Source organism: Vicugna pacos, chromosome 5 (genome assembly GCF_048564905.1).
Source record: "Vicugna pacos chromosome 5, VicPac4, whole genome shotgun sequence".
Classification (NCBI taxonomy): Eukaryota; Metazoa; Chordata; class Mammalia; order Artiodactyla; family Camelidae; genus Vicugna; species Vicugna pacos.
In genome coordinates, this window is record NC_132991.1 from 33,546,894 (window position 1) to 33,572,221 (window position 25,328).

General features: G+C 36.8%; 1 protein-coding gene and 1 long non-coding RNA gene across 15 annotated transcripts in view; one reads left to right on the plus strand and one right to left on the minus strand.

Annotated features, from left to right (window-relative positions):
* The window catches only part of LOC116280632 (uncharacterized), a 177,970-nt gene that overhangs the window by 80,360 nt on the left and 72,282 nt on the right, over positions 1-25,328 (plus strand). The window lies entirely within an intron of this gene.
* Positions 21,274-25,328, minus strand: part of ACVR1 (activin A receptor type 1) — a 198,258-nt gene continuing 194,203 nt past the window's right edge. For all 9 annotated transcript variants that reach the window (XM_072960991.1, XM_072960993.1, XM_072960990.1 and 6 more), the window contains 2 exons: positions 23,233-23,363; positions 21,274-22,499 (listed from right to left, as the gene is read on the minus strand). In XM_072960991.1, coding sequence (XP_072817092.1) covers positions 22,365-22,499; positions 23,233-23,363 — 266 coding nt within the window. In that variant the 3' untranslated portion in view covers positions 21,274-22,364. The remainder of the gene's footprint in view (positions 22,500-23,232; positions 23,364-25,328) is intronic.

Genomic DNA, 25,328 nt, shown 5'->3' on the forward strand with positions numbered 1-25,328 from the left:
AAAGAACCACTCATAGCTTTGTTAATCTTTTCTTTGTTTCACTGTTCTTTATTTTATTTATTTCTGCTCTAATCTTTATTTCCTTCTTTCTGCTAACTTTGGGCTCTGTGTGCTCTTCTTTTTCTAGACCCTTAGGGTATAGAGTTAGGTTGTTTGAGTTCTTTTGTTTCTTATATTATAGGTGTTTATTGCTATGAACTTCCCCTTAGATGTTTTTGCTGCATCTCATAGTTTTCAGTATGTTGTGTTTCCATTTTCATTTGTCCCAAGGTATTTTTAAAGTTTTCTCTTTAATTTCTTCTTTGATCCATTTGTTGTTCAAGAAAGTTCGTTTCCATGTGTTAATGAGTTTTCCTTCTGTTATTGATTTCTAGTGTAGGTCATACCATTGTGGGTCAGAGAAAAATACTTGGTATATTTCAATCTTACACTTGCTAAGGCTTATTTTGTGTCCTAACATATGGTGTATCCTAGAAAATGTATAATGTGCATTTGAGAAGAATACAATGTTGTCAGGTGGAGGTTCTGTATATATTTACTAAGTTCATTTGGTCTATAGTGTTGTTCAAATCTGCTGTTTCCTTCCTGATTCTCTGGATGATCTATCCATTGTTAAAACATTGGTATTAAAGTCCGCAATTATTATTGTATTGATGTTTATTTCTTACTTTAGCTATTAGTTTTTACTTTATACATTTGGCTGCTCCAATGTTGGGTGCATAAATATTTACAATTATTATTGCTTCTTGATGGTTGATGCCCTTTATCATTATATATTGACTTTTAAATCTTTTTTTTTTTAAGCCATTTTTAGTTTGTTTATTTTGTATGGTAGATGTGTACCTACCCCTGCTTTTGGGGGTTACCATTTGCTTGAAATTTTTCCATTCCTTCACTCAATCTATGTATATCTTTCAGGCTAATGTGAGTCTCTTGCAAGCAGCATTTTGTTGGATCTTGTTTTTGGGGATTTTTAAAATCCATTCAGCCATTCTATGTTTTTTGACTGAAGAATTTAATCCACTTATATTTGAAGTAATTACTGATAGCCAAGAACTTACTGTTGCCATTTGGTTAATTGTTTTCTATCTGTTTTATTTATTTTTAAATTTTTTTCATTGACATACAGTCAGTACAATGTTGTCAATTTCTGGTGTACAGCACAATGTCCCAGTCATGCATATACATACATACATATGTACATTTCCATATTCTTTTTCATTAAAGGTTATTACAAGATACTGAATATAGTTCCCTGTGCTATACAGAAGAAACTTTTTAATCTATTTTTATATATAGTGGCTAACATTTGCAAGTCTCAAACTCTCAAATTTATCCCTTTCCACCCCCTTTTCCCTGGTAAAATAAGATTGCTTACTCTGTCTACAAGTCTGTTTCTGTTTTGTAGATGAGTTCATTAGTGTCCTCTTCTTTTCTTTTTTTTAGATTTCACATATGAGTGATATCATATGGTATTTTTCTTTCACTTTCTGGCTTACTTCACTTAGAATGATAATCTCTACATCTATCCCTGTTGCTGCATCTATTTCAAAGATCCACTGTTTCTTTCTTATCCTGCTGCTTTTGTTGTCTTTTGATGTCTTTTGGTATCAGTAAGATTTGACTTCTTTATGTTGTTTTGTATAATTACTATAGGCTTTTCCCTTGTGCTTCCATGAGTCTTCCATAAAGTATGTTAAAATTATAACATCCTTTTGAACTGATAACAACTTCAGTAGAATTGCTATACTTTACACTTTTACTACTCTTACCATTCACATTTTAGATTATTATTGTTACAGTTTAGATATTTTATAATTATGTAACCAATTATAGATTATTATTGTTATGGTTACTTTTACCATGCTTTTAAAAAAACTTTTAAACTAAAATCGTAACTGAATTACACATCATTTTACCATATTATAGAATAGAACTTTGACTTTATTATTCCAGCAAGTTTTATGCTACCTACTTATATTTTTATGATGTTAATTAGCATCCTTTTCCTTCCACTCAAAGAGCTCCCTTTAGTATATCTTATAAGGCAGGTCTAGTTGTGATGGACTCCCTGAACTTTTGTGTGGGAAGGTCTTTATCTCCCTTTCATTTCTGAAGGACAGCTTTGCCAAATATAGAATTCTTGGTTGAATTTCCATTCTTTCAATATTTTTAAATAAATCATAACATTCTCTCCTGGCCTGAAAATTTTCTGTTAAGAAATCTGCTGATGTTCACTTGTATAATTTATTTTTTCTCTTGTTACTCTTAAAAATTTTTGTCCTTGACTTTTGACAATTATTGTGTCTTGGTGGGCTCTTTCAGGTTTAACCTTTTTGGAATTCTCTGGGCCTTATGGATGTGAGTGTCTGTTTCTCTTCCTAGACTTGAAAAGTTCTCAACCATTATTGCTTTAAATATACTTTTGGTTCCTTTCTCTTTTCTCTTTCTGGAACTCTCATAATGTGGATTTTGTTTCTTTTGATTGTGTTCTATAATTCCTGTAGTCACTCTTTCATTCTTTCTGCTCCTCTGACCATATGATTTCAAATGTCCTGTGTTCTAGGTCACTAGTACTTTCTTCTGTGTGATTGAGTCTGTTCTTAAAGCTCCATTGATTTTTTTTTTCAGTTTAGTCATTGTATTTTTCAACTGTAAAATTTGTTTTGATGGTTTCTATTTCTTTGAACTCTTTTTTGCTAGTGCATTGTGTTCCTAATTTTATTTAGCTGTCTGTGTGTTCTTGGACTTCACTACTTTAAAATGGCCATTCTGAACTTTTTGTCTGACAATTCATCGATCTCCACTTCTTTAGGACCAGTTACTGGAGCTTTATTAGTTTCCTTTGGTGGTGTCATGTTTACCTAATTTTCTGTTATCCTTTATTCCTTACGTTGGTATCTGTGCATTTGAGTAAGCATCTTCCACTTCCAGACATTACATGCTGACTTTGGCAAAGACATTTCTTCACTATAGTTCAATATGAGTATCCAGATATGCCCTAGGGCAGATCAGGCTGGCTTGCTATCAGGGCTTTGTTTTGAGCTAGGCCACTCCTTCAGCTCTGAGGTCAGGGGGTAGGGAGAGCCACTGGCTGGTCCAAGTGGAGTCTTTAGGAGTCTCCAGGTTCTTTGATCAGGCTTCCTAGACAGTTGGAACTGAATACAATCCTCAGCAGTAACGGACTACGAATTAACTTCCCTGCCTTGGCCAAGCATCATGATGTGCCCCAGGACCTGTACAGCCCATTTTGGGGATGTAAATCAGGCAACACTGTGCACTGAATCCAGATGGGACCACAGGATTTTCTTCATCTTGGCGACATACTCTGGACTTCAAGGGACTAAACCTTGAAGAACTATTAATCATTTTAAACAGGATATGTATAACTTAGAAAAAAATGAAATTACAAATTCACTAAGAGAATTATTAGTCAACCACTGAGTCTCTTGGTAATTAGACCAATCTGACTTCCCAAACTAGCACAAAAGTGCCATTCCTTCAACATTCCATAATACATTCTCACTGTAGAAAGATGGGAAATACAGTAAATATGAAAAAATAACCCAAAGTAATACCACTCAAAGATAATGGTTAAATATTTGTATAACCTGAGTTTTTTCTAGACTTTTTTTTTAAACAACTCAGTTCATATCTGGCAAGCACACTTGTGTCCTATATTCATATCTAAAAATGTTGCAGCTATATAAGATCATTTGTTGGGGGAAAAAAAGCCAATCTCTCATTCTCATAGTACAGCAACTTACTATGCATATTCTACTGAAAAGAAAGTCAATGACATCATTCTCATCCAAAAAAGAAAGTAGAAAAATGAGTAATGTCTTTTAACAAGCAGCAGTACATGGTATATTAAAAGCACAGGTGCTAGAATCAGTGTGCCTGGGTTCAAATCTCAGCTCTACTGCTTTTTGTTGTAGGTTGGACATTGTCAGAATCACCTTGAGCATCAGTTTCTCTGTCAAATAATAATAGTGCCCACCCGCTACTATTGCTATAAGGAGTACCTGTAGAACAGTGAGCACAGTGCCTGGCACGTAGTGAACATTCAGTAAACATTATTATTATTTTTATTATTAACAACTATCTAGTGGATAAAATTTACACCACAAAAATATATAATACCAGATAAGATGAAGAAGGGGCTGTAACCACACCAAACACAAAGGTCGTCAGTGTGAGAGGAAGGATGGGAGGGAAGCCTCTCCTCTCTGGAGAGGCTTAACAGACCCTTAATATTTATTTGTTAAAGTGCATCCACAATTCATCTATTTAACAGCAAATCTAAAGAGTTTTGGAGTAACTTTGCCAACATCAGATTTGGGTATAAAGAAAAGATTTTATGGGGATGGAGGTTTAGGTAACAGCTACTTAGGGTGATTCAGCTGGTGCAAACTGTCAAAATCACACTGCAGCCATAAACTCAGAGTCTAGGCTTTGCATAGCAGGACACCTGAAACATGTGAATTAATTAGGTTTGGAAAAACTGTGCCTTGGGTCCCTGATGGAGGGACAGTGTGAGGCAGGATGCTTTGGAAAGAGAGATTAGGAGCCAAAGATAATAGAGACCTCTAGTAATTAAGAGAATCCTTCAGGGCATTCTAATTTAAGTGGAGAAAATGTCATTTATTTAGGGACACATGTGGAGAGAAAAAGGGAGAATAGCTCCTCTGTGGTGAATCTAATATTCTAGAAGGAGATGAGTCCAGGACATGTGTCACTCTGGAGTACAAACACAGTAAGAAAGAAAACAAATGCCAGACCAAATGATCTTCATCTTCTTAGCCCTTCTCTTAGGGAGATACACAAAGCCCTTCTCTTAGGGATAGAGGGTGGGAAAAGGCCAGGAGGAGTCACAAGTTAGCTGAAATCCCCAAAACTTAAGAATCTGATTTTAGTTCTGCTACTAATTAACTGAAGTTAACTTCACTATTGTCTCAGTTTTCTGACCAGTAAATTGGGGATGTAACATCTGTTCTACCTCAGAAAGGATCAGGAAAGAGAAAGTGCTTCCATCAGTCAGAGTTCAGTCAGGGGACAGAGAGACCGCACCAGATTTTTGTCACTTTTTAGTAGTAAGGATAAAAAAAAAAAAACTATTTAATAGGGTAACTGAAAAGGCCAAAAGACACATTAGGATATGGTGAAGGAAGAAAATACCAGAAGCAGCTTACAGCCCTAAGGGTTGAGCAACAAAGGGAAGAGGGTGGAATTATTAGAACTTAGAGGTTGAAAGCAGAGGACCACAGAGCTGACATTCAGATCTCAGAAGAGAAGGTCCTGAGGGGCTGGTGCTGGTGGCTCTGAGTTTAGAGATGGGGCCCCACATAGCTGGGGTCTGCCCTCTGAGGAGTGAACACTCATCAGTTGGTGCTGGTATCTGGAGGTGGGAACACAAGAAAGCTACTTCTGCAAATTTTAGAGTAGCTGCAAACTGGATCCACCTGCTGCTAATGGAAGGCAGTGATAGTGCTGGAGTGAAGCCGAGAGAACAGGAAGCAGGCTGCAAGGAGCAAGTCTCTTCCTTCTCTTGCCTCCAGTTTCCCTCTAATACCTCCCACCCCCCAATTCCGGCCATTATGGCAGTACCAGGCTGGTGTGCTCTTAGCCCAAGGATCACAAAGTAGCATATAAGAGAGAGGGTTTTCAACTGGGAGACAGTAGCTTCAGGACTGGTACAATGCCCACGAGAGATTGTGAGAGCTCCTGTCTTATCTTATAGGTGCTTCGAAATAGGGCATCTCTAATATATTAGAGAACAACTAGGGGCTGCTTCAAGGAACTGTGCAAACCAAATGTGTCCTCGCTCACCCCAGCACTTTTCAGTAGTGGCTATGCAGCTCAGAGGATGTGACCCAGTGCAATGAAGGTAGAAAAGGTTAACTTTGAAGACTGATATGTGGCCTAGAAAAGTTGACACTGTTTTTAGAATCAGAAGGTCTAGTCCTGACACATCAGCAAACCTCTTTGAGCCTCAGTTTCCTTACTGGGCACCAAGATAGTATGATTCTGTGTAAACCTGGCTTTTCCCAGGGGCTGTTTTCTTAGTTCACCCATTCCCTGGCCCATTCAAATACATAAACCTTAAGTGAGGTTAGGTTCCAAGGTCAGCAAATAAGGAGGAGGTGAGCTGTGGTCAGAATTGCTTAGAAATATGCCATTTTGAGGACAACTTAGAACCTATCCATCTACACAGCCAGATTATCCTCTAGAATTAGAACAGCTCTTGCAGTGAGTGAGTACCAGATGAAATCGTTAGGTTGCTGAAAGGGCCATGTTGTATAAAACATACGTATCACTAAATGGTTAGACTACACTCAGCCAGTACATGGAATTGAACTCAAATCTATATATTTATGTCTTAGAACTTGCTCCCATATGAGTTCTGGAGCCACCAAGGAGTCGCTAAGAATGGTAAGAGATGTTTAAACAGTATCATTTACTACTCTAGGCCTTTTGTTTCTTTGTTTTGTTGAACTATGTGTACAACACCCAGCAGAATGACTAAAATGAAAAAAAGTCTAAGTGTTGAAGATAAAGAACAATCAGAACTCATACATGGCTCGAATATAAACTGAACAACCCATTTTAGAAAATGGGAACATATGCCAAACCATATAACCAGGATTCCACTCCTGCATACGTACCCACCACCATCCATATGGTATGATTTTATACAGTGCTCAGTAATAAGTGGATGCAATCTATGCTGTTAGGAGTCTGGATAGCAGTTAGTCTTGGGGTCTGGAGTGAGACTGGAGAAGAGAGGCTTCTAGAGTACTAGTAATGTTCTGCTTCTTTTTCTTAAATTGAAATATACTTGACATATAATGTTGCATATATTAAATTTAATATAAATGTAATGTGTATAGCATGTTAATTTGTCACATTTACATATTATAATTTGATTACCATTGTTGCAATAATTAGCACCTCTCTCACACTACAGAATGATCCTCTTCATAAGTGGTGTAGAATAAAGTCCTAATCTTTGAGAAAGTTTGTTGATTATAATACAATATCATTGTCTATATCCACTATTCTGGACATTAGAGCTCCAGGACTTATTTACTACTTGTAAGTTTTTACCCTTAAACATCTCTCCTATCCCCCCACCTCCATCCCCTTGTAATTACCTATTACTCTGTTTTTACTAGTTTGGCTTTTTTAGATTTCACATTAAGTGATAGCATGATGTGCACAAAGTCCATGCATGGTGTCACAAATGGCAAGATGGCCTCCTTTTTCATGGCTGAAAAATACTCCATTGCATACATATTCCATATCATCCTTATCCATTCATCTCTCGTGGGCACTTAAGTTGCTTCCATATTTTGGCTATTGTGAATAATGCTGAAATAAACATGGGAGTACATATGTCTGCTTTAAATCCTTTCTTCATTTCCTTTGAGTATATACCCAGAAGTGGATTTGCTGAATCATATAGTAGATCTATTTTTTTTTGTTAAAACTACTAACAATTCTTTATTCTTCATCTCCCTCTTTATTCTTATTTTTATTGAAGAATGGTTGGTTTACAATATTGTTAGTTTCAGGTGTACCACAAAGTGATCGGGATATATTTTTTCAGATTATATTCCATTATAGGTTATTACAAGATACTGAATAAAACTCCCTGTGCTATACAGTAAGTCCTTGTTGCTTATCTATTTTATGTATAGTGGTTTGTATCTGTGAATCCTACACTCCTAATTTTTCCCCCATCCTTTGGTAACCATAAGTTTGTTTTCTCTATGATTCTGTTTCTGTTTTGTATATACTTTTTTTGGTAGTATTTTTTGGATTCCACATATAAGTGATGTCACAGTATTTGCCTTTCTCTGAATTATTTCACTAAGCATTAAAAACCTCTAGGTATAAATATCACAAATGGCAATATTTCAATCTTTATCTAGATAGCTAGCTAGCTAGCTAGCTATATGAAATTATAAAATAATCAATCTTCTTAAGCCAATCCCTGTTGATGGGCACTTGGGTTGTTTCGATGATTTGGCTATTGTAAAATAGTACTGCTATGAACACTGGGGTTCATGTATCTTTTCGAATTAGAGTTTTCATCTTCTCTGGACATATGCTGTGAAGGGGGATTACTGGATCATATGGTAGCTCTATTTTTATTTTTAAAAGAACTTTTAATTTATTTTTAAGAATACTATTCTCCATAGTGACTGTACCAATTTACATTCCCACCAACAGTGTAAGAGGATTCCCTTTTCTCCACATCCTCTCCAGCATTTATTATTTGCAGACGTTTTGATGACAGTCATTTTGACCATTCTGTAAGGTGATACTTCATGGTGGTTTTGATTTGCATTTCCCTAATAATTAGTCATGATGAACATCTTTTCATGTGTCTGTTGGCCATCTACCTGTATGTTGTCTTTGGGAAAATGTCTATTTAGATCTTCTGCCCATGTGTTTTATTAGGTTTTTTTTTTTCCCATACTGAGTTATATGACCTGTTTGTATATTTTGGATATTAACACCTTGTCAGTTGGCATCATTTGCAAATATTTTCTCTAATTCCATAGGTTGTCTTTTCATTTTGTTGATGGTTTCATTTGCTGTGCAAAAGCTTTTAAGTTTCATCGGGTTCCATTTGTTTATTTTTGTTTTTATATCTTTTGCCTTAGAAGACTGAACTAAGAAAATGTTGCTACGATATATGTTAGAGTAGGTTTTGCCTATGTTTTCCCTCTAAGAGTTTAATGGTGTCGTGTCTTATATTTAGGTCTTTAAACCACTTTGAGTTTATTTTTGTATATGGTGTGAGGGAGTATTCTAATTTCATTAATTTATGTGTAGCTGTCCAGCTTTCCCAACACCACTTGATGAAGAGACCGTCTTCTTCATTGTATGTTCTTGACTCTTTTGTCAAAGATTAATTGACCATAAGCATGTGGGTTTATTTCTGGGCTCTCACTTCAGTTCTACTGATCTATATGTCTGTTTTCATGCCAAAACCATGCTGTTCTGATTACCGTAACTTTGTAGGATAGCCTGAAGCCTTGGAGGACTACACTTCCAGCTTCGTTCTTTTTCCTCAGGATTGCTTTGGCAATTCTGGGCTTTTTGTGGTTCCATATAAATTTTAGGATTATTCTAATTCTGTGAAAACTATCATGGGTATTTTGATAGGGATTGCATTAAGTCTCTAGACTGCTTTATGTAGTATGGCCATTTTAACAATATTAATTCTTCCAACCCAGGAGCATTAAATATCTTACCATTTCTTTGAACCCTCTTCAGTTCCCTTAATCAAATTCTATAGTTTTCAGCATATAGGTCATTCATCTTCTCAGTTTATTTGTGGTATTTTATTTTTTTCGATGTGATTTTAAATGGGATTATTTATCTCTTTCTGATATTTCATTATTAGTGTAAGTAAATGTGACAGATGTCTGTATATTAGTCTTATATCCTGCTACTTGCTGAATTCATTTACTAGTTCTAATAGTTTTTGTATGGACACTTTAGGGTTCTAACAATGACAGTTTTACTTCTTCCTTTCCAATTTGGATACCTTGTTTTTTCCCTTGCCTGATTGCTGTGGCTAGACTGCCAACACTATGTTGAATAGAAGTGGTGGGCATTCTTGTCTTGTTCCTGAATTTAGCAGAATGGCTTTCAGCTTCTTGCCATTGAGTATTATGTAGGCTGTGGGTTTGTCATAAATGGCTTTTATTATGTTCAGATATATTCCCTTTATACCCACTTTATAATGAATGGATGTTGAATTTTGTCAATTTTCCGGGGGGGCATCTATTGAGAAGATCATACGGTTTTTGTCTCTCCTTTAGTTAATGTGATATATCACTTTCTTTGATTGCATATGTTGAACTATCCTTGTGACTCCAGAGTGAATCCGTCTTGATCATGGGGTATGATCCTTTTTATGTATTGTTGAATTCAGTTTGGTAATATTTTGTTCAGGATTTTTGCATCTATATTCATCAAAGATATTGGCTTGTAACTTTCTTTTTTGGTAGTGTCTTTGTCTGGTTTTGGTATCAGGGTGATGTGAGCTTCATAGAATGACTTTGACAGTGTTCCCTCCTCTTCAGTCTTTGGGAATATTTTGAGAAGGATAGGTATAAGTTCTTCTTTGTATATTTGGTGGAATTCCCCAGTAAAGCTGTCCAGTCCTGGGTTTTTGTTTGCAGGGAGTTTTTGTTTTTTAATTACAGATTCTATTTTACTTCTAGTGATCAGTCTATTCAAATTTTGTTTCTTCTTGAATCACTTTTGGCAGGTTGTATGTTTCTAGAAACGTGTCCATTTCTTCTAGGTTGTACAATCTGTTGGCATACAACTGTTCATAGTAATCCCTTATGATTTTTTATATTTCTGTATTATCAGTTGTTGTTCCTCCTCTTTCAGTTCCTATTTTATGTGGGTTCCCTCTGTTTTCTTCTTGGTGAGCCTGGCTAGAGATTTACCAATTTTTTAAAAAACTTAAACAAAACAAAACAAAAACAGCTCTTGGTTTCATTGATCTTTTCTATTTTTTAAATCTTTATTTCCTCTCTGATCTTTATTCCTTCCATCTGCTGATTTTGGGTTTTGTTCATTCTTTTTCTAATTCTTTTAGGTGGTTGGTTAGATTGCTTATTTCAGATTTTTGTTTCTTGAGGGGAGGCACATATCACTATGAACTTCCCTCTTAGAACTGCTCTTGCTGCATCCCATAGATTTTGTGTTTTCATTTTCATTTGTCTTAAGGTATTTTCTGATTTCTCCTTTGATTTCATCATTGACCCATTGGTTTTTAAGTAGCATATTGTTTAATCTCCATGTGTTCATTTTTCCCTCATTTTTCTTTCTGTGGTTTATTTCTAGTGTCAGAGTGTTGTGGTCAGGAAAGATGCTTGAAATAGTTTCTGTCCTCTTAAATTTATTGAGGCTTGTTTTGTGACCTAGTCTTTGGTTTATCCTAGTGAATGACTCATGCACATATGAAAAGAATGTGTTCTGGGGTTTTTTTGGCTAGAGTGTCCCGTAGATATCAATTAAGTTCAACTGGTCTGTTGTGTCATTTTGGACCTCTATTACCTTATTGATTTTCTATATAGATGATCTGTCCATTGATGTCAGAGGGGTGTTAAAGTCTCCCACTGTTACTGTCTTTTCTCCTTATAGGTCTATTAGTATTTGTTTTACACATTTTAGGTACTCCTATATTGGGTGTGTATATTTAAAGAGTGTAATATTGCTTTTTTGATCCCTTTATCATTATACAATGCCCTTCTTTGCCTTTCTTTATGGCCTTGGTTTTAAAGTCTATTTCGTCTGATAGAAGTATTGCTACCTCTGCTTTCTTGTTGTTTTGCATGAAATCTCTTTTTCCATTCCCTCGCTTTAAATCTGTGTTTTTTACCTTAAAGTCAGCCTCCTGTAGGCAGCATATTGTAAGTTTTAGGTTTTGTTTTTTTTATCCAATTTGTCACTCTCTGTCATTTGATTGGAGCATTTAGTCCATTGACAGTTGAAGTGATTATTGATAGGTATGTACTTATTGCCATTCTAATCTTTTCCAGTTGTTTTTGTAGTTCTTCTTTTTGTTTTTCCTTTTTTGGTTTGAAATTTTTCTTCTGTAGTATGCTTGAGTTCCTTTCTTTTTGGTTTTTGTAAATCTACTGTATATTTTTGCAATGTAGTTACCATGGAATTTTAGTATGTTGACCCAAAACTGCATGTACTAGCTTTAAACTGATAGTCATTCAGGTTCTGACACATTCCAGAAGATTTATATTTTTGTACTCCCCTTCCCCACATTTTGTGCTTTTGATGTCCTAATTTAAATCTTCATGCCTATACTTCTGTTGTTTATTATAGTTGTAATCACTTTTACAATTTTTTTTAATCCATGTCCTGGCTTATTTAAGTGATCTTCAATAGTTTTATATATTTGCCTTTCCTATTATGATTTTTCCCTTTCCTATAGATTCTTCTTTTCCATTTAGAGAAAACCCTTCAATATTTCTTTTACAGTAGGTTTAGTATTGCTGAATTCTTTTAGTTTTTGCTTTCCTGAGAAATTCTTTATCTCTCCTTCTAGTCTATTGATAATCTTGCCCCAGCAAGAGTATCCTGGGTTACAGTCTTTTCCCTTTCAGGGCTTTGAATACATCATGCCACTCCCTTCTGACCTGCAAAGTTTCTGCAGAGAAATCAGATGATAGTCTTATGGGGGTTTCCTGGTAACTGACTTTTGTTTTTCTCTTGCTGCCTTTAGAACCCTCCTTGTCTTTAACTTTTGCCATTTTAATTATGAAATGTCTTGGTGGGAGTCTGTTTGGTTCATCTTGTTTGGGACTTTCTGTACTTCCTATACCTGGATATCTGTTTTCTTTAGGTTTGGGAAGTTTTCAACTGTAAAATCTTCAGATACTTTCTTAATCCCCTTGTTTCTCTCTCCTCACCTTCTGGGACCACTATCATGCATAGGTTTGCATGCTATATATTATCCCTTATATCTCATATGTTACTTTCAATTTTTTTCATTTGTCTTCCTGCCTGACGTTCTGATTGTGTGATTTCCGTTATTCTATCTTCCAGATCATTGATTTGTTCTTTTGTGTCATTTATTGTGGTGTTCATTGCTTCTTGATTGGTTTTTATTTCAGCAAGTGAACTGTCTCTTTTTGATTGGCTCCTCTTTATACTTTCTAGTTCCTTGTTATAGTCATCTTTATTTCTATGGATAATCTTTCTTAATTACTTTAACATGTTTATTACTTCTTTGTTGTTGTTGTTTTCTAAGTATAGTCAGTTACAATGTGTCAATTTCTGGTGTACAGTACAATGTCCCAGTCATGCATTGTTACCTCCTTTTTGAACTCAAGTTCTGGTAGACTGGTGAGTTTTGTAAGACTGGTGAGGTCTGTTTCGTTATTTGTTATTTCAGGGGATTTCTCTTGTTCTTTTAATTGGAGTAGTTTCTCTGCCTTTTCATTTTACTTAACCTTGTCTAACTAAGAATTTAGAAGAAGCAGTTATCTACTGTGGGCTTGAAGAGGTGCTTTTATGTGGAAGCACACCTGTGTAGACTGTGTGAATCCAGTATTTTTGTTGCAAGGGGTGGTTTTGGTAAGGACACCAGCCGCATCTTTCCTCAGGGTAGGCTGGCCATTATCCCTTGATAGTGGTGTGGTTGGTGTTGTAGTATCTAAAGCCTGTGCTGGATTTGAGGCAGGGCTTCATCTTTGCTACTTGGCGGTCACCACCCTGTTGGGGACAGGGTCTGCTCCCCAGTTGTTGGAGTAGAAGCCCGGAGGGTTGGGTTCTATCAGCTCTGTCGCCCTTGAATGTGTGCCATGCCCCAAAGGAGGCGATTGCTGAAGCAAGTGAGGTCTCTGCAGTTAGAGGACTTATGTGCCACCTGTATAGATGCCTGCAGTTCTGTTGAGAGGCATCCCAAGGTCATGTCCCCTTCTCTGTTTGTCCAGATCTAGTGCAAGTTCGTGGTATGGAGTGTGTTTGGGGTTGGGGTATCGTGGCTGCAGGAATTGAGGTGACTGTGCTACCTTAGATCTCGGCTGCCTCTGTGGCAGACTTCTCCCAAGATCTGTCTGCCCCATATCTAGTGCTAAGCTGCAGTGTGGGATGTACGGAGCAAGGTCACTCTTGCTGAGAAACAAATGGCTGTACTCCTGCCCAAGATCTGCCTGCCCAAGGTGCAGCATTTAGCCACTGAGAACTCTTGTGGTGCCACCTGATGTACGCGCTGACAGTATTTGCTGCAGCTTTACCTGCTGCCCTGTGCCCATGCTGACAATAGATTCCATAGCTCCACCTAGATCAAAACCCAGGCACTCAGCTCTCTCTCTCCATAGCTAGACTGAATCTTTGCCCAAATCCCACACCAGGCTGTGGTGTAGAGTGAGTAGGGCTAGGGTGTTTGCCCTTTTGGACTGGGAAGTGCAGTGAGGTGGCAGCTGCCAGTGCAAGGTTCTCTCTGCCCTGATTGTTAGCAAGCCAGCACACATATACTCCTTTAGGCTTCTCCAGCCCTTCGTTCTGTTTCAGCCCATTCCCCAGCAGGCAAAGGGGCTTTTTCTCTCTGTGCCAGGATGTCGGGACTGGGATTTAGGACAGATTGTGGCTTGACCTGCTCACTCGCAGGGAAGGTCCACCCACAGACTTCATAACAGATCTCTCCCAGGGGTGCAAGTCCTAACCTGATACCTTGTTTCCCCATCCTACCTGCTTGCATGGAGATATTTCTTACAGCTTTGGTTATATAGGAATCCTTCTGCCACTTTCCAGTTAGTTTTTTTTTTGTGAGAATTATTCCATTTGTAGCTGTATTTTTAATGTGTTCGTGAGCTCCATGTCCTCCTCCTACTCCATCTAGATCCCCCTCCTTATTTTTCTTCTGTAGATCTATTTTTAATTTTTTCAGGAACTTCCTTGTTGATTTCTGTAGTGGTTGAACAACTTTGCATTCTCACCAACAGTGTGCAAGTGTTCCCTTTCCTCCACATCCTCACTGGTGCTTATCTCTTGTGTTCTTGTTGATAGCCATTCTAACAGATGTGAGGTGATAGCTCATTATGGTTTTGATTTGCATTTCTGATTAGTGATGTTGAACATTTTTCATGTACCTATCAGCCATTTGGTTGTCTTTAGAAAACTGTCCATTTAGTTCTTCTGCACATTTTAAAATCAAATTTTAATTTGTTACTGAGTTGAATTCTTTATATATTTTTTATGTTAGTCCTCTGTCCAATATATGGTTTGCAAAAATTTTTTTCAGTTCTGTAGGTTGCCTTTTCATTGTTAATTGTTTCTTTTGCTGTGCAGAAGTTTTTAAGTGTGTCATGCCCCCATTTGTTGACTTTCGCTTTTGTTGTCTGTGCTTTTGGTGTCATATCCAAAAATTAATTGCTAAGACCAATGTTGAGAAGCTTTTCTACATTTTCTCCTAGGAGTTTTATAGTACCAGTCTTATGTTTAAGTCTGACCCATTTCAAGTTAATTTTTGTAAATGGTGTAAGCAGTGGTTCACTTTCATGGTTCTGCATATGTTGATCCAGTTTTCACAACACCATTTGTTGAAGAGACTACCCTTTCTCCATTGTGTTTCCTGGCTCCTTTGTCAAATATTAAATGACCATATATGAAGGGGTTTAATTCTGAGCACTCTATTCTGTTCCATTGGTCTATTTTTGTACCAGTATCAAACTATTTTTATTACTATATTGCTTTGTAGTACAGTTTGAAATCAGGAAGTGTGATGCCTCTGGTTTTGTTCTCTTTCTTTAGTATTGCTTCGGCTATTTGGAGTCTTCTGTGTTTTCATACAAATTTTAGGTTGTTTTCTCTATTTCTGTGAAGAATGACATTACTGTTTTGATGGGGACTGTATTGAATCTATAGATGGCTTTGGGTAGTATGGATATTATAACAATATTAATTCTTCTGATCCAAGTACACATGATGTCTTTCCATTTGTAGATGTCTTTGATTTCTTTCAGCAATGTCTTGTAGTTTTTATTGTATAGATTGTTCACTTCCATAGTTAAATTTATTTTTAAGTATTGTTTTTGAAGCTATAGTGAATGAGATATTTTATTTTCCAAATGTTTCATCATTAGTGTATAGAAAAGAAACTGTTTTTTCTATATTGACTTTGTATCCTGCACTTTAACGAAATTGTTGGTTAGTTTCAATTTTTTGGTTGATTCAATATTTTCTATATACAAAATCATGTTTCTATATGCAACAGTTTTATTTATTCCTTCTCAATTTGGATGCCATTTCTTTCTTTGTCACCTAATTGCCTTAGCTAGGACTTCCAATACTATACTGGGTAAGAATGGTGAGTGTGGGCATCCTTGTGTTGTTCTTGATCTTAGAGAAAAAGCTTTCAATCTTTCACCATTAAGTATGATTTATTGTGGGTTGTCATATATGGCCTTTATTATGTTGAAGTATGATCCTTCTATACATCTTTTGTTGAGGATTTTCATTATGAAAGGATATTGTATTTTGTCAAATGCTTTTCATCTACTGAGATGATCATGAAAATATGATTTTTACCTTTTTTTTGGTATGATGTATTACCTTTTTTGTTTCTCAGATGGCAAACCATCCTTGTACTCTAGGGATATATCCTACTTGGTCATGGTGTATAAACCTTTTTAATGTGTTCTTGAATTCAGTTTTCTAACATTTTGTTGAGAATTTTGCACCTATATTTATCAGGGATATTAGTCTACAGTTTTATTTTCTTGTGGTGTCCTTGTCTGGCTTTGGTATCAGGGTAATGCTGGCCTTGTAGAATAAATTTGAAAGTGTTCCGTCTCTCTCAATCTTTTGGAAGAGTTTGAGGAGGGCTGGTGTTAATTTTTTTAATGTTTGGCAGAATTCACCAGTGAAACCATCTGGTCCTGGGGTTTTCCATGATGGGAGGGTTTTGATTACTGTTTCAATCCCTTTACATGTTATTGGTCTGTTCAGATTTACTAATTCTTCCTGATTCAGTCTAGTAGGTTGTGTTTCTAGAAACTTAGCTTCTAGGTTATCTAATTTGTTGGCAATAATTATTCATAAGTCTTTTTATGACCATATGCATTTCTATAGTATCAGCTGTAATGTGTTCTCTTTCATTTCTAATTTTATTTGAGTCTTCTTTTATTCTTAGTCAAGCTAAAGGTTTGTCTGTTTTTTAATCTTTTTGAAGAATCAGCTCTTGGCTTTGCTGATCTTTTCTATTTCATTTATTTCTGCCCTGATCCTTATTATTTCCTTCCTTCTGGTAAATTTGGGCTTAATGTGTTCTGCTTTTTCTAGTTAGGTGGTTTATCTAAGCTCCTTCTAACTTTTTAATACATGCATTTTTATCACTACAAATTTTCAGAACCAGTTTTGCTGCAGTGCATAAGTTTTGGTGCATTTCCATTTTCATTTGTTTTGAGATAATTTATTTCCATTTTAATTCCATTTTTGACCCATTGGTTGTTAAGAAATGTGTCAGTCCACATATTTGTAGATTTTCCAGCTTTCCCCATGTTGATTTCTAGTTTCATACCATTGTGGTCAGAAAAGATAACAGTTGGTTTGATTTCAGTCTTCTTAAATTTGTTAAAGTTTGTTTTGTGTCCTGTGATACAATCTATCCTGGATAATGTTCTGTGTGCATTCAAGAAGAATGTGCATTCTGCTGCTGTTGGATAGAATGTTCTATAAATGTCAAGTCCTTTTGTTCTAAAGTATGGTTCAATTCCAGTGTTCCCTTGTTAATTTTTTGTCTGGACGACCTATCCACTGCTGACAGTAGGGTATTGAAATCCCCTGTTACTATACTGTTATCTATTTCTTTTACAGCTTTTAGTATTTGCTTAATTTTTCAGTATATATATATCAGTTGGGTGTGTATATATTTATGATTGCTTTATCTTGATGTATTGACCCTTTTATCATTATATAATGACCTTCTTTGTCTCTTTCTACCATTTTTTTGGCTTGAAGTATACTTCCTCTGGTAAAATTAGGGCTACTTGCTTTCTTTTGGTTTCCACTAGCATGAAATATCCTCTTCCATCCTTTCACTTTGAGCCTTGGTGTGCCTTTAGGGCTGAAGTGAGTCTCCTGTAGGTAGCATACAGTGAGGTCTCAGTTTTCTTTTTAATCCATCTAGCCATTCTATGCCTTTCAGCTGGTGAATTCAGTCCATTTACATTTAGAAAGATTATGTAAAGACTTACTACTGCCATCTTATCATTTGCCTTCTGCTTGTTTATTGTCTTTTTTCTTCTGTTTCTGCATACCTTGGTAAATCTGTGGCTTTCAATGATTTGCTCAATCTCCCCTATTTTTTTCTATGTTTCATGTCTCTATTATAGATTTTTGCTTTGTGGTTACCACAAGCTTACATAAAACTTCTTATAGATAAAACAGTCTTTTTTATTCTGATAGCAACTTATCTTTGTTCACCTATAAAGGTTCTACACTTTTACTCTTCCCCTTTTATATTTTTATGTCAAAATTCACTTTTTATGCCATAATACACATTATAGTAGCTATAGTTTAATTTTTTTCCTTAAACTTTATACTACAAGTGGATAATACACCATTCTAATGTAAAGTTAGTTTTCTCGTTCTAATTTCACCTTTACCAGAGTATTATGTACTTTCATATATTTTTGTAACACTAATTAGTATGTTTTCATTTTAGCTTGAAGAACTCTTTCAGAATTTCTTACAAGGCAAGTCTGTGGGGTTGAACTTCCTGTTTTCCTTTGTCTGGGAAAGTATTTCTCCTTCATATCTGAAGAATAGCTTTGCTGGGTAAAGAATTTTTGGTTGGCAATGTTTATGCTTCAACACTTTGAATATGTCATTTCCCTCTTTAATGGCCTGTTGAATTTGTGCAGAGAAACTCGTGATAGCCTAATGGATATTCCTTTGTAGATTACTTTGTTTCCCTGGTTGCCTTTAAGATTTTTTCTTATCATTGATTTCTGACAGTTTCATTAGAATGTGCCTTGGAGAGTGTTTTTGCATTGGGATAATAGGATGTTTGATTAGCTTCATGGACCTGTACATCCAATTCCTTCCTCAGGTTGAGGAAGTTCTCAGCTATTATTTCTCTAAATAAATTCTTTGCCTCCTTCTCTCTCTTCTTCTGGTACAATTAATCTTGTATTTGCTTTTCTGGTAGATTAGAATCTGATAGCTCTCATAAAGTTTCTTCCCTTTTTAAAAATCTTAGTTCTCTCTTCTAACTGAATCATTTCTAGATCCCTATCCTTTGAGTCATTCATTCTTCCATCAGATCTGTTACCTATGCTAGCTGCTATTGCAGTCTTCAGCTTATTCACTGAATTCTTCTGCTCTAGGATTTGTTTAGTTCTTTTTAAAACTTCAGTCTCTAGTAAAGAAAGTATGATCATTAAATTTACCCCCGAGTTTATTGAATTGTTTTTCCTCAGTTTTCTTATGGCTTGTTGAATTTCTTTGTAATAGCTATTTTGCATTCTTTATCAGTTAGATCACAATATTCCATGCCTTTGAGTTCAGTTGCTGAAGAATTATCGTTTTCTTTTTGTGGTACTGTATTTCTTTGATTTTTTTCATGTTTGAGGTTATGCACCTCTGCTCTTGCATTTGAAACAGCAAACACTTAGTGAAGGATTTGTTTACATTGGCTGTTACAGGTCAAGAGGCTGGTAGTTAAAAACCTTTCTTTTGTGTTCCAGAAGGTGACACTATAGCTCAAGTTTTTGGTTTTTCCTACTGGAGTTGGCTCTCAAGGCTGCATTCAGGAGTGTACAAAAAGAGTTGGGATGTGTGGGCTTAGCATCCGGGACTTTGGAGGTACCCATGATTTGACAGGGAGAGCCAGGTATCTGTGAGTGGACCTTCTGCTTAAATCTCAAATCAGATAGCAGGAAACTCATTTTTTCAGTGCCCTCTGGCATTCCTGTCTGCCTCCTTCCCTTTCCTCTTCCTCCCCCTCAAAGAAATCCCTCCTCAGAAATCCAAGTGCTGCTGGAGACAAATGGGTCTCTCCAGCTGCAACTCATGAAGGTGGGCAGCCTGTCACTCATCACTTGCACTTTCCACCTCCTCTGGCAGAGAGGCAGCCACTGATGCCAACAAAAGCCTAGAGTACTGCAATGTCACCATGGCAAGGAGGTTCCTCTTTCTCCTCTGCTTTCAAAGTCCTCTCTATCCAGCTCCAGTGGTGTGCTGGGATCTCCCATCAGGTTTGCTGGATCTCTACAAATTCTCTAACTCCCATGAGTGTCCACTCAGTTTTGTACTCTCCAGATTCCCCCTTTCCTGATCATGGCAGGGAGGGGTAGGGTAGGCTCAATGACTCCCTTGGATCCACAGCCCTCTCTGAGGTCATTTGTACCTATTTTCAGATGCACCTACTCTCAGATGTCCTGGTACAATGTACAGAGGCACTTTTGGTCTGTTATGGATGTCTAATTAGTTAACAACCAAAGAACAATTCATGCTGCCATGATCCTAACTTCACTCCAGAGAAGTCAGTGTTCTGCTTCATGATCTAGGTGCTGTTTCCATGGATGCAACCACTGTATAAAAATGTCTCAAAATGCATCAAGCCATATACTTTTATATATGTATATACAACTTCAACAGATATTAAATGTGACTCCATTCTACTTCTGGTGGTTATTTAGCCAAAATGATTGAAAAGAAGGACTCAGAGATATTTATACACCTACATTCATGGCAGCATTATTCACAATAGCCCAAAGGTAGAAGCAACCCACGTGTTCATCAACAGATGAATGGATAAACAGAATGTTGTATATACACACAATGGAATATTATCAGCTATAAGAAGGAAGAAAATTCTGCTGTGTGCTATTACAAAGATGAACCTTGAGGATATTATGTTAAGTGAAATAAGCAAATCTCACAAAGGACAAATATTGTATGATTCCACTCATAAAAGGTACTTAGTCAAACTCAGAGACAGAAAGTAGAATGATGGTTGCCAGGGCCTGGAAGGAGTGAGGAATGAGGAGCTATTTGTTCGGTAACTGATACAGAGTTGTAGTTTTACAAGATGAAAAAGAGCTCACTGGACAGATGGTGGAGATGGCAGCACAAGGTGAATGTACTTGATACCACTGAACTGTACACCAAAAAATGGTTAAGATGGTAAAATTTGTTCTGTGTGTCTTACCACAACTTAAAAAAAAGTTAAATGTGACTTTAGCATTCATTTAGTTGGAGGGTATATATTAATGACATTATTAACTTGCCTCTGGTGAATACTGCAAAATTGGAACACCTCTACCCTTATTGGGCTACTCTAAACTCTACATTTTCAACCCTGTTGAACAAAAGCAGTGAAAAAAGCCAACAATGGACTTTTCTCCCCAAGCAGCAAGGTGAGATGCATGAAACCACTTTCCCATCACGCAGTACCTTATACCAAACAAAATGCTTTGACTTCCTTCCACAACTCACAACTCACAACTCCCTTGTAAGGAAAGCAGGTCAGACAGGTCTGTTACTCTCATTTCAAAGTTGGGGAAACTGACCAAGAAAAAAAATCACAGCCAAAAAAGCCCAAAATTTAAGTTATCTGATACCAAATTCAAGCTGGAAGGCATTGTCATAGAACCATCAAGTTCATTAATAGACTTTAAAAGCAAATTTGATTTACAAACTAGTTTTTTGCTCTAGTTGTTTCTATAAGAAAATGCTTTATATTGTGTAGGTCTTTTTTGTATGCTGGAAAAATTCACTTTTGACTTGAAAACATTTTATTTAATTTATACAAATAACTACTAAATACAAAAAGTAGATTAAAACAAAATAGTTATTTTTTTTTCTGGCAGAGTTTAAATGCACATAATGGATAATTCCGAAGAAAATGCATTTTCCCCACAGCGTTCAGGACTAAAATTCTACTGAAATCTTTGCTTCTAAATCAGTAATATATTCGGTGGTGTCACATGGGTAATGGCTAAATACGTTCTGCATATGAACTGAAAAAAATTATAGTCTACACACATATAAAATGTGAAGCACTTAAAGTGTGAATTTAACTGATAATAAAAGAAAATGTCCATTTCAGAGTATAGTGTTAAAAACATTTCAGTAATAAAATCATAAAGACCACATAAAAATAAGCTTTAACATATGCACGAAGCAGTTTTGTAAAAACTGCTAAGTGCACAAGTAATAAATAATTTGCAAAGTTGTGTATAAACAATTCCTAATGTTCAGCATCATTGTAAACATCAGCACATGTGTAAAATGCAGCAAAGTCTGACATTACATTTTGTTTTGCCAAATTGAATTCCTATTATCCAAAGACAGACCAGTGGAGTACGCAGCCAACGTTTTGGCAAGTTGGGTCTTTAAAATTAAGAGTAACAGTGCAAGTAAGGAATGCAAAGAATTCCTAGTGCAATAAAGAAGAGAAGCACAGGCAATATTGCTGATTAAAAATTCACCACCTCCTTGAGTTTCCCGTGGGGAGTGTCTAGGAGACCTGTGAAGATATGCAAAGCCACTGTCTTAATGCCCAGATCTCTTTCAGGATTTCTCTGTGTTCCTCCAGTTCCCTACCTTTGCAACAGTGTCTGTCCAACATTAGTCTCTGCAGTGTGAACAGTTTGTGAAATGCCCAGTTCACAGTCATTGAGCGAGGTTAGGGTGGTTTTGGTGTCTCCCCAGCATGTGGCTGGGTAAGATGTCTGCCTTGTCCAAGCAGCCATTTGGGGAGGCAGACAGACGGACTCTGTTCTGACAGCCAGTCAGGCCAGCCTTAGGTCCCAGCTGGACGACAACAATGTCAGACCTTCCTTCTTGACACCATGAAAATGTCAACAGTCAGTTTTCAATTTGTCTAGGGAATTATCAATTTTGGTCAAAGTCTTTTTGATACGCAGGGCTGTGAGTCTTGCGGATGGATTTTGATACCAGCATTCTTTCATCAGCTTGGCCAGAGAGGTTAATGTCTGAGGAGAGAAAGAACCAACAGCACAGTGAAAAGTAGCTGGGCAGGTGTTTCTGTCAACCATTTTGCAGGACTCTGCAGGTCTTGTGAAGTTAGAGTGACAATACTGCCATCTTCCTTAGAGAAAGCCTTGACCACTGATAGAGAAGCCACTCTTGAGTTTCTTAAACTCTGTCCTTTGGACTCCTCATGCTGAAGCCAGTTGGTAACTGACTTTATCAAGCCAATTACTTAGACCAGACTGGACCCCTTGATGGTTTTACGGGTGCTAAAAGCAGTAATACTAAACCAGAGTTAATACTGGAATGTATAGATAAGGCCATTTCTCAGTGTCATAAATGTGCTACTACTAAAGAGCAGCAGTGAGGATCTTCAGCATTAAACAGCTTATGTTTGGAATTTTAAGTATGCAGAGATGAAAAGGGGGTAAAAGCACCACTTGGGTCTCTTGCTTTACAGGTGAAACTGCAGTCCTAGGGCTAGTGGCGTAGTAGGAGCTAGTCCATAGGAGAAATTTTTGTGAATGTTGTCATTCATTAGCAAAACTTATTGGATGTGTAGCTCCTTCAAGAATGAGAGCATTCTGTGAACCTATTAGGCCCTTCTGTGTAAAATCGGGAGAGACAGCAACAGCTAGGGCAGAGCACTCAAGAACTAGACCAGCTGAAACTCAAGCGCCTGCAACAAGCGAACAGCTGAAAACAGCTCTGAAACTAAGAAAGCAGCACTCTTACCGGGTCTGAGAACCATCTGTTAGGTATGTTGGGCCTCTGCTGATCCACACAGACTACCTTCCTCATGTCTTCAAAACTTGGGTCGTTGGGAACCACATCGTAAAACGGTGGCTTGTAATCCTCCACGATACCTGCACACACAGACAGGAATGGTGTCGGGTTAGCGAGAGGGCAGAGGCTCCCCAGGGTTTTAGTGATGGGCGTCCCAAGTCACCATGTGACAGGAAAACATACTAATCACCTTCCTCAAAATTCAAGGTAATGCTGAAAGCTACGGGTAGGTCTTAAAATAAGTGGAGAACAAAGCAATAAATCAAAGCCCTGCAGAGAAATGGAGGAAAAGTAATTATTAGAAAAAAAGTGACTACTTCTCACGTAATTATAATTATTAACAAAACGCTCCCGAGAGTGTATAGAAACAACTCTTCAATGCCCAGCAGGGCATAGGAGACAGAACAAGAACTCCTTCAGTGATTAAAAAGGCACAAGACACCTAAAGAAGGCACATGAATCTAGTGGTTTCAAACCATAAACTTCAACAAAAAGTTGTCCACAAACTAGAGCTAGAGGTAAACAAATAATCCAAGACCATCATCTAAAATACCCTTTTTTTGTTATGATATGGTTAGGGAAAATCATTGCTATAAAATAATCCCTCCCATTGGAAGGATGCAAATAATGTTCTATGAAATACTCATTTCCTCATTCATTCCTCATTCCATGTGTTCTGAGTAGCCGCTGTCAGACACTGCTGTCTGTTTGATGGCTCTATTATTTCTTCTCAGAGCACAGGCACAAAATGTAGAGGACAGTCATTTGGGAAGGAGAAGAATGGCTGAAAAGAATAAACTCTCCCCTTACTCCCAAGCAAATATGAAAGTGGCTGATTTCAGCATCTGCCCCTGTGTGGTTTCCACTGCCTTAGAAACCTTTTTCCCCAGCAAAATTACCTTGGTTCCTTACTTTTCACAGAGAAAAGTAGTTCCACAAACAGAAAAAGTTAAAGCAGTAATTTGGAATTAGAAAATTGATGAAAGAAAAGGAAGGAAAGAAAGAAAGAAACCCACAAAATCCATTATCTTTCTTCCACCATCAAAGGCTTCAACAAAGAGGACAATGGATTACTTGGTGTACTGCCTTTTTTCTTTCCTCCATGCAACTTTCTCCTATTTATAAATACCTACCAGATTGTTGGTGCAGACAGAAGGAGGCTGTTTTAATAATTAAAACCATTATTAAGTTTTTCTAGTTCCTACAAGCCACCTGGAAAGCTTCAGTCTCTTTTTCATTTATCAAAGAAATTAAGTGAGAAGCTGTTCTCAGAAATTCCATATAAATAAATACAAACCAGTTATGCAAAAAATTAGCCATCATAAGGAACATCTATTAAACAAATACTACAGATTTTTTTTGTTAAACTTCATAGATTCAACTAAGTTTGTTTTTTAAACAGGACAGAGTCTAAATTATATCTTTAAAAATTCTACTTGCTATTAAGTCTAAATAACTTACCCACTTTGCTTGCCTGTGTTGGTCATGTGTGTTAGTCAATGGATTAAAACCTTTCTTGGCAAATCAAAACTTTCAGGAGACCTGGGATGCCTCATCTCAGAGGCCCTATCTACGTCTCTTGTAAAGGCCCTAGGAAGCCTTCAAAAACTATTTTAATTCTTTCCAGTACATGTACTACTAGGAGACATCACATAAAATAGAGCTGGACCTAGACCTGCAAGATAATTTATATCTTTATAAAGGCCACATGAATTTATAAGGAACAGTAGAATTGTGCCCTGCATCATCTCTCAACTTTTCTGAAGGAGAATACATCTAAAAGCCTGGTTTCATTCTTTTAAAATCTAGCATAATAGCCACTATTTGGAGTAGTTGCCTGGCTAGCTTGGGAAGGGTTACGTGAACGTAAATAGTAATACTACATTGAAGTTTTCTCTAAATGCAAAAGAACGTGGCTGGACTTTTAATACACAGGATCTAGGGATGTTCAACAGTAAACTTCGCTGTACAAAAATCAAGTTTTCCCTTGGGTTTACATTTTCCACACTTTAATCTTACTAAACTCCACCACGTTTTAACAAAAG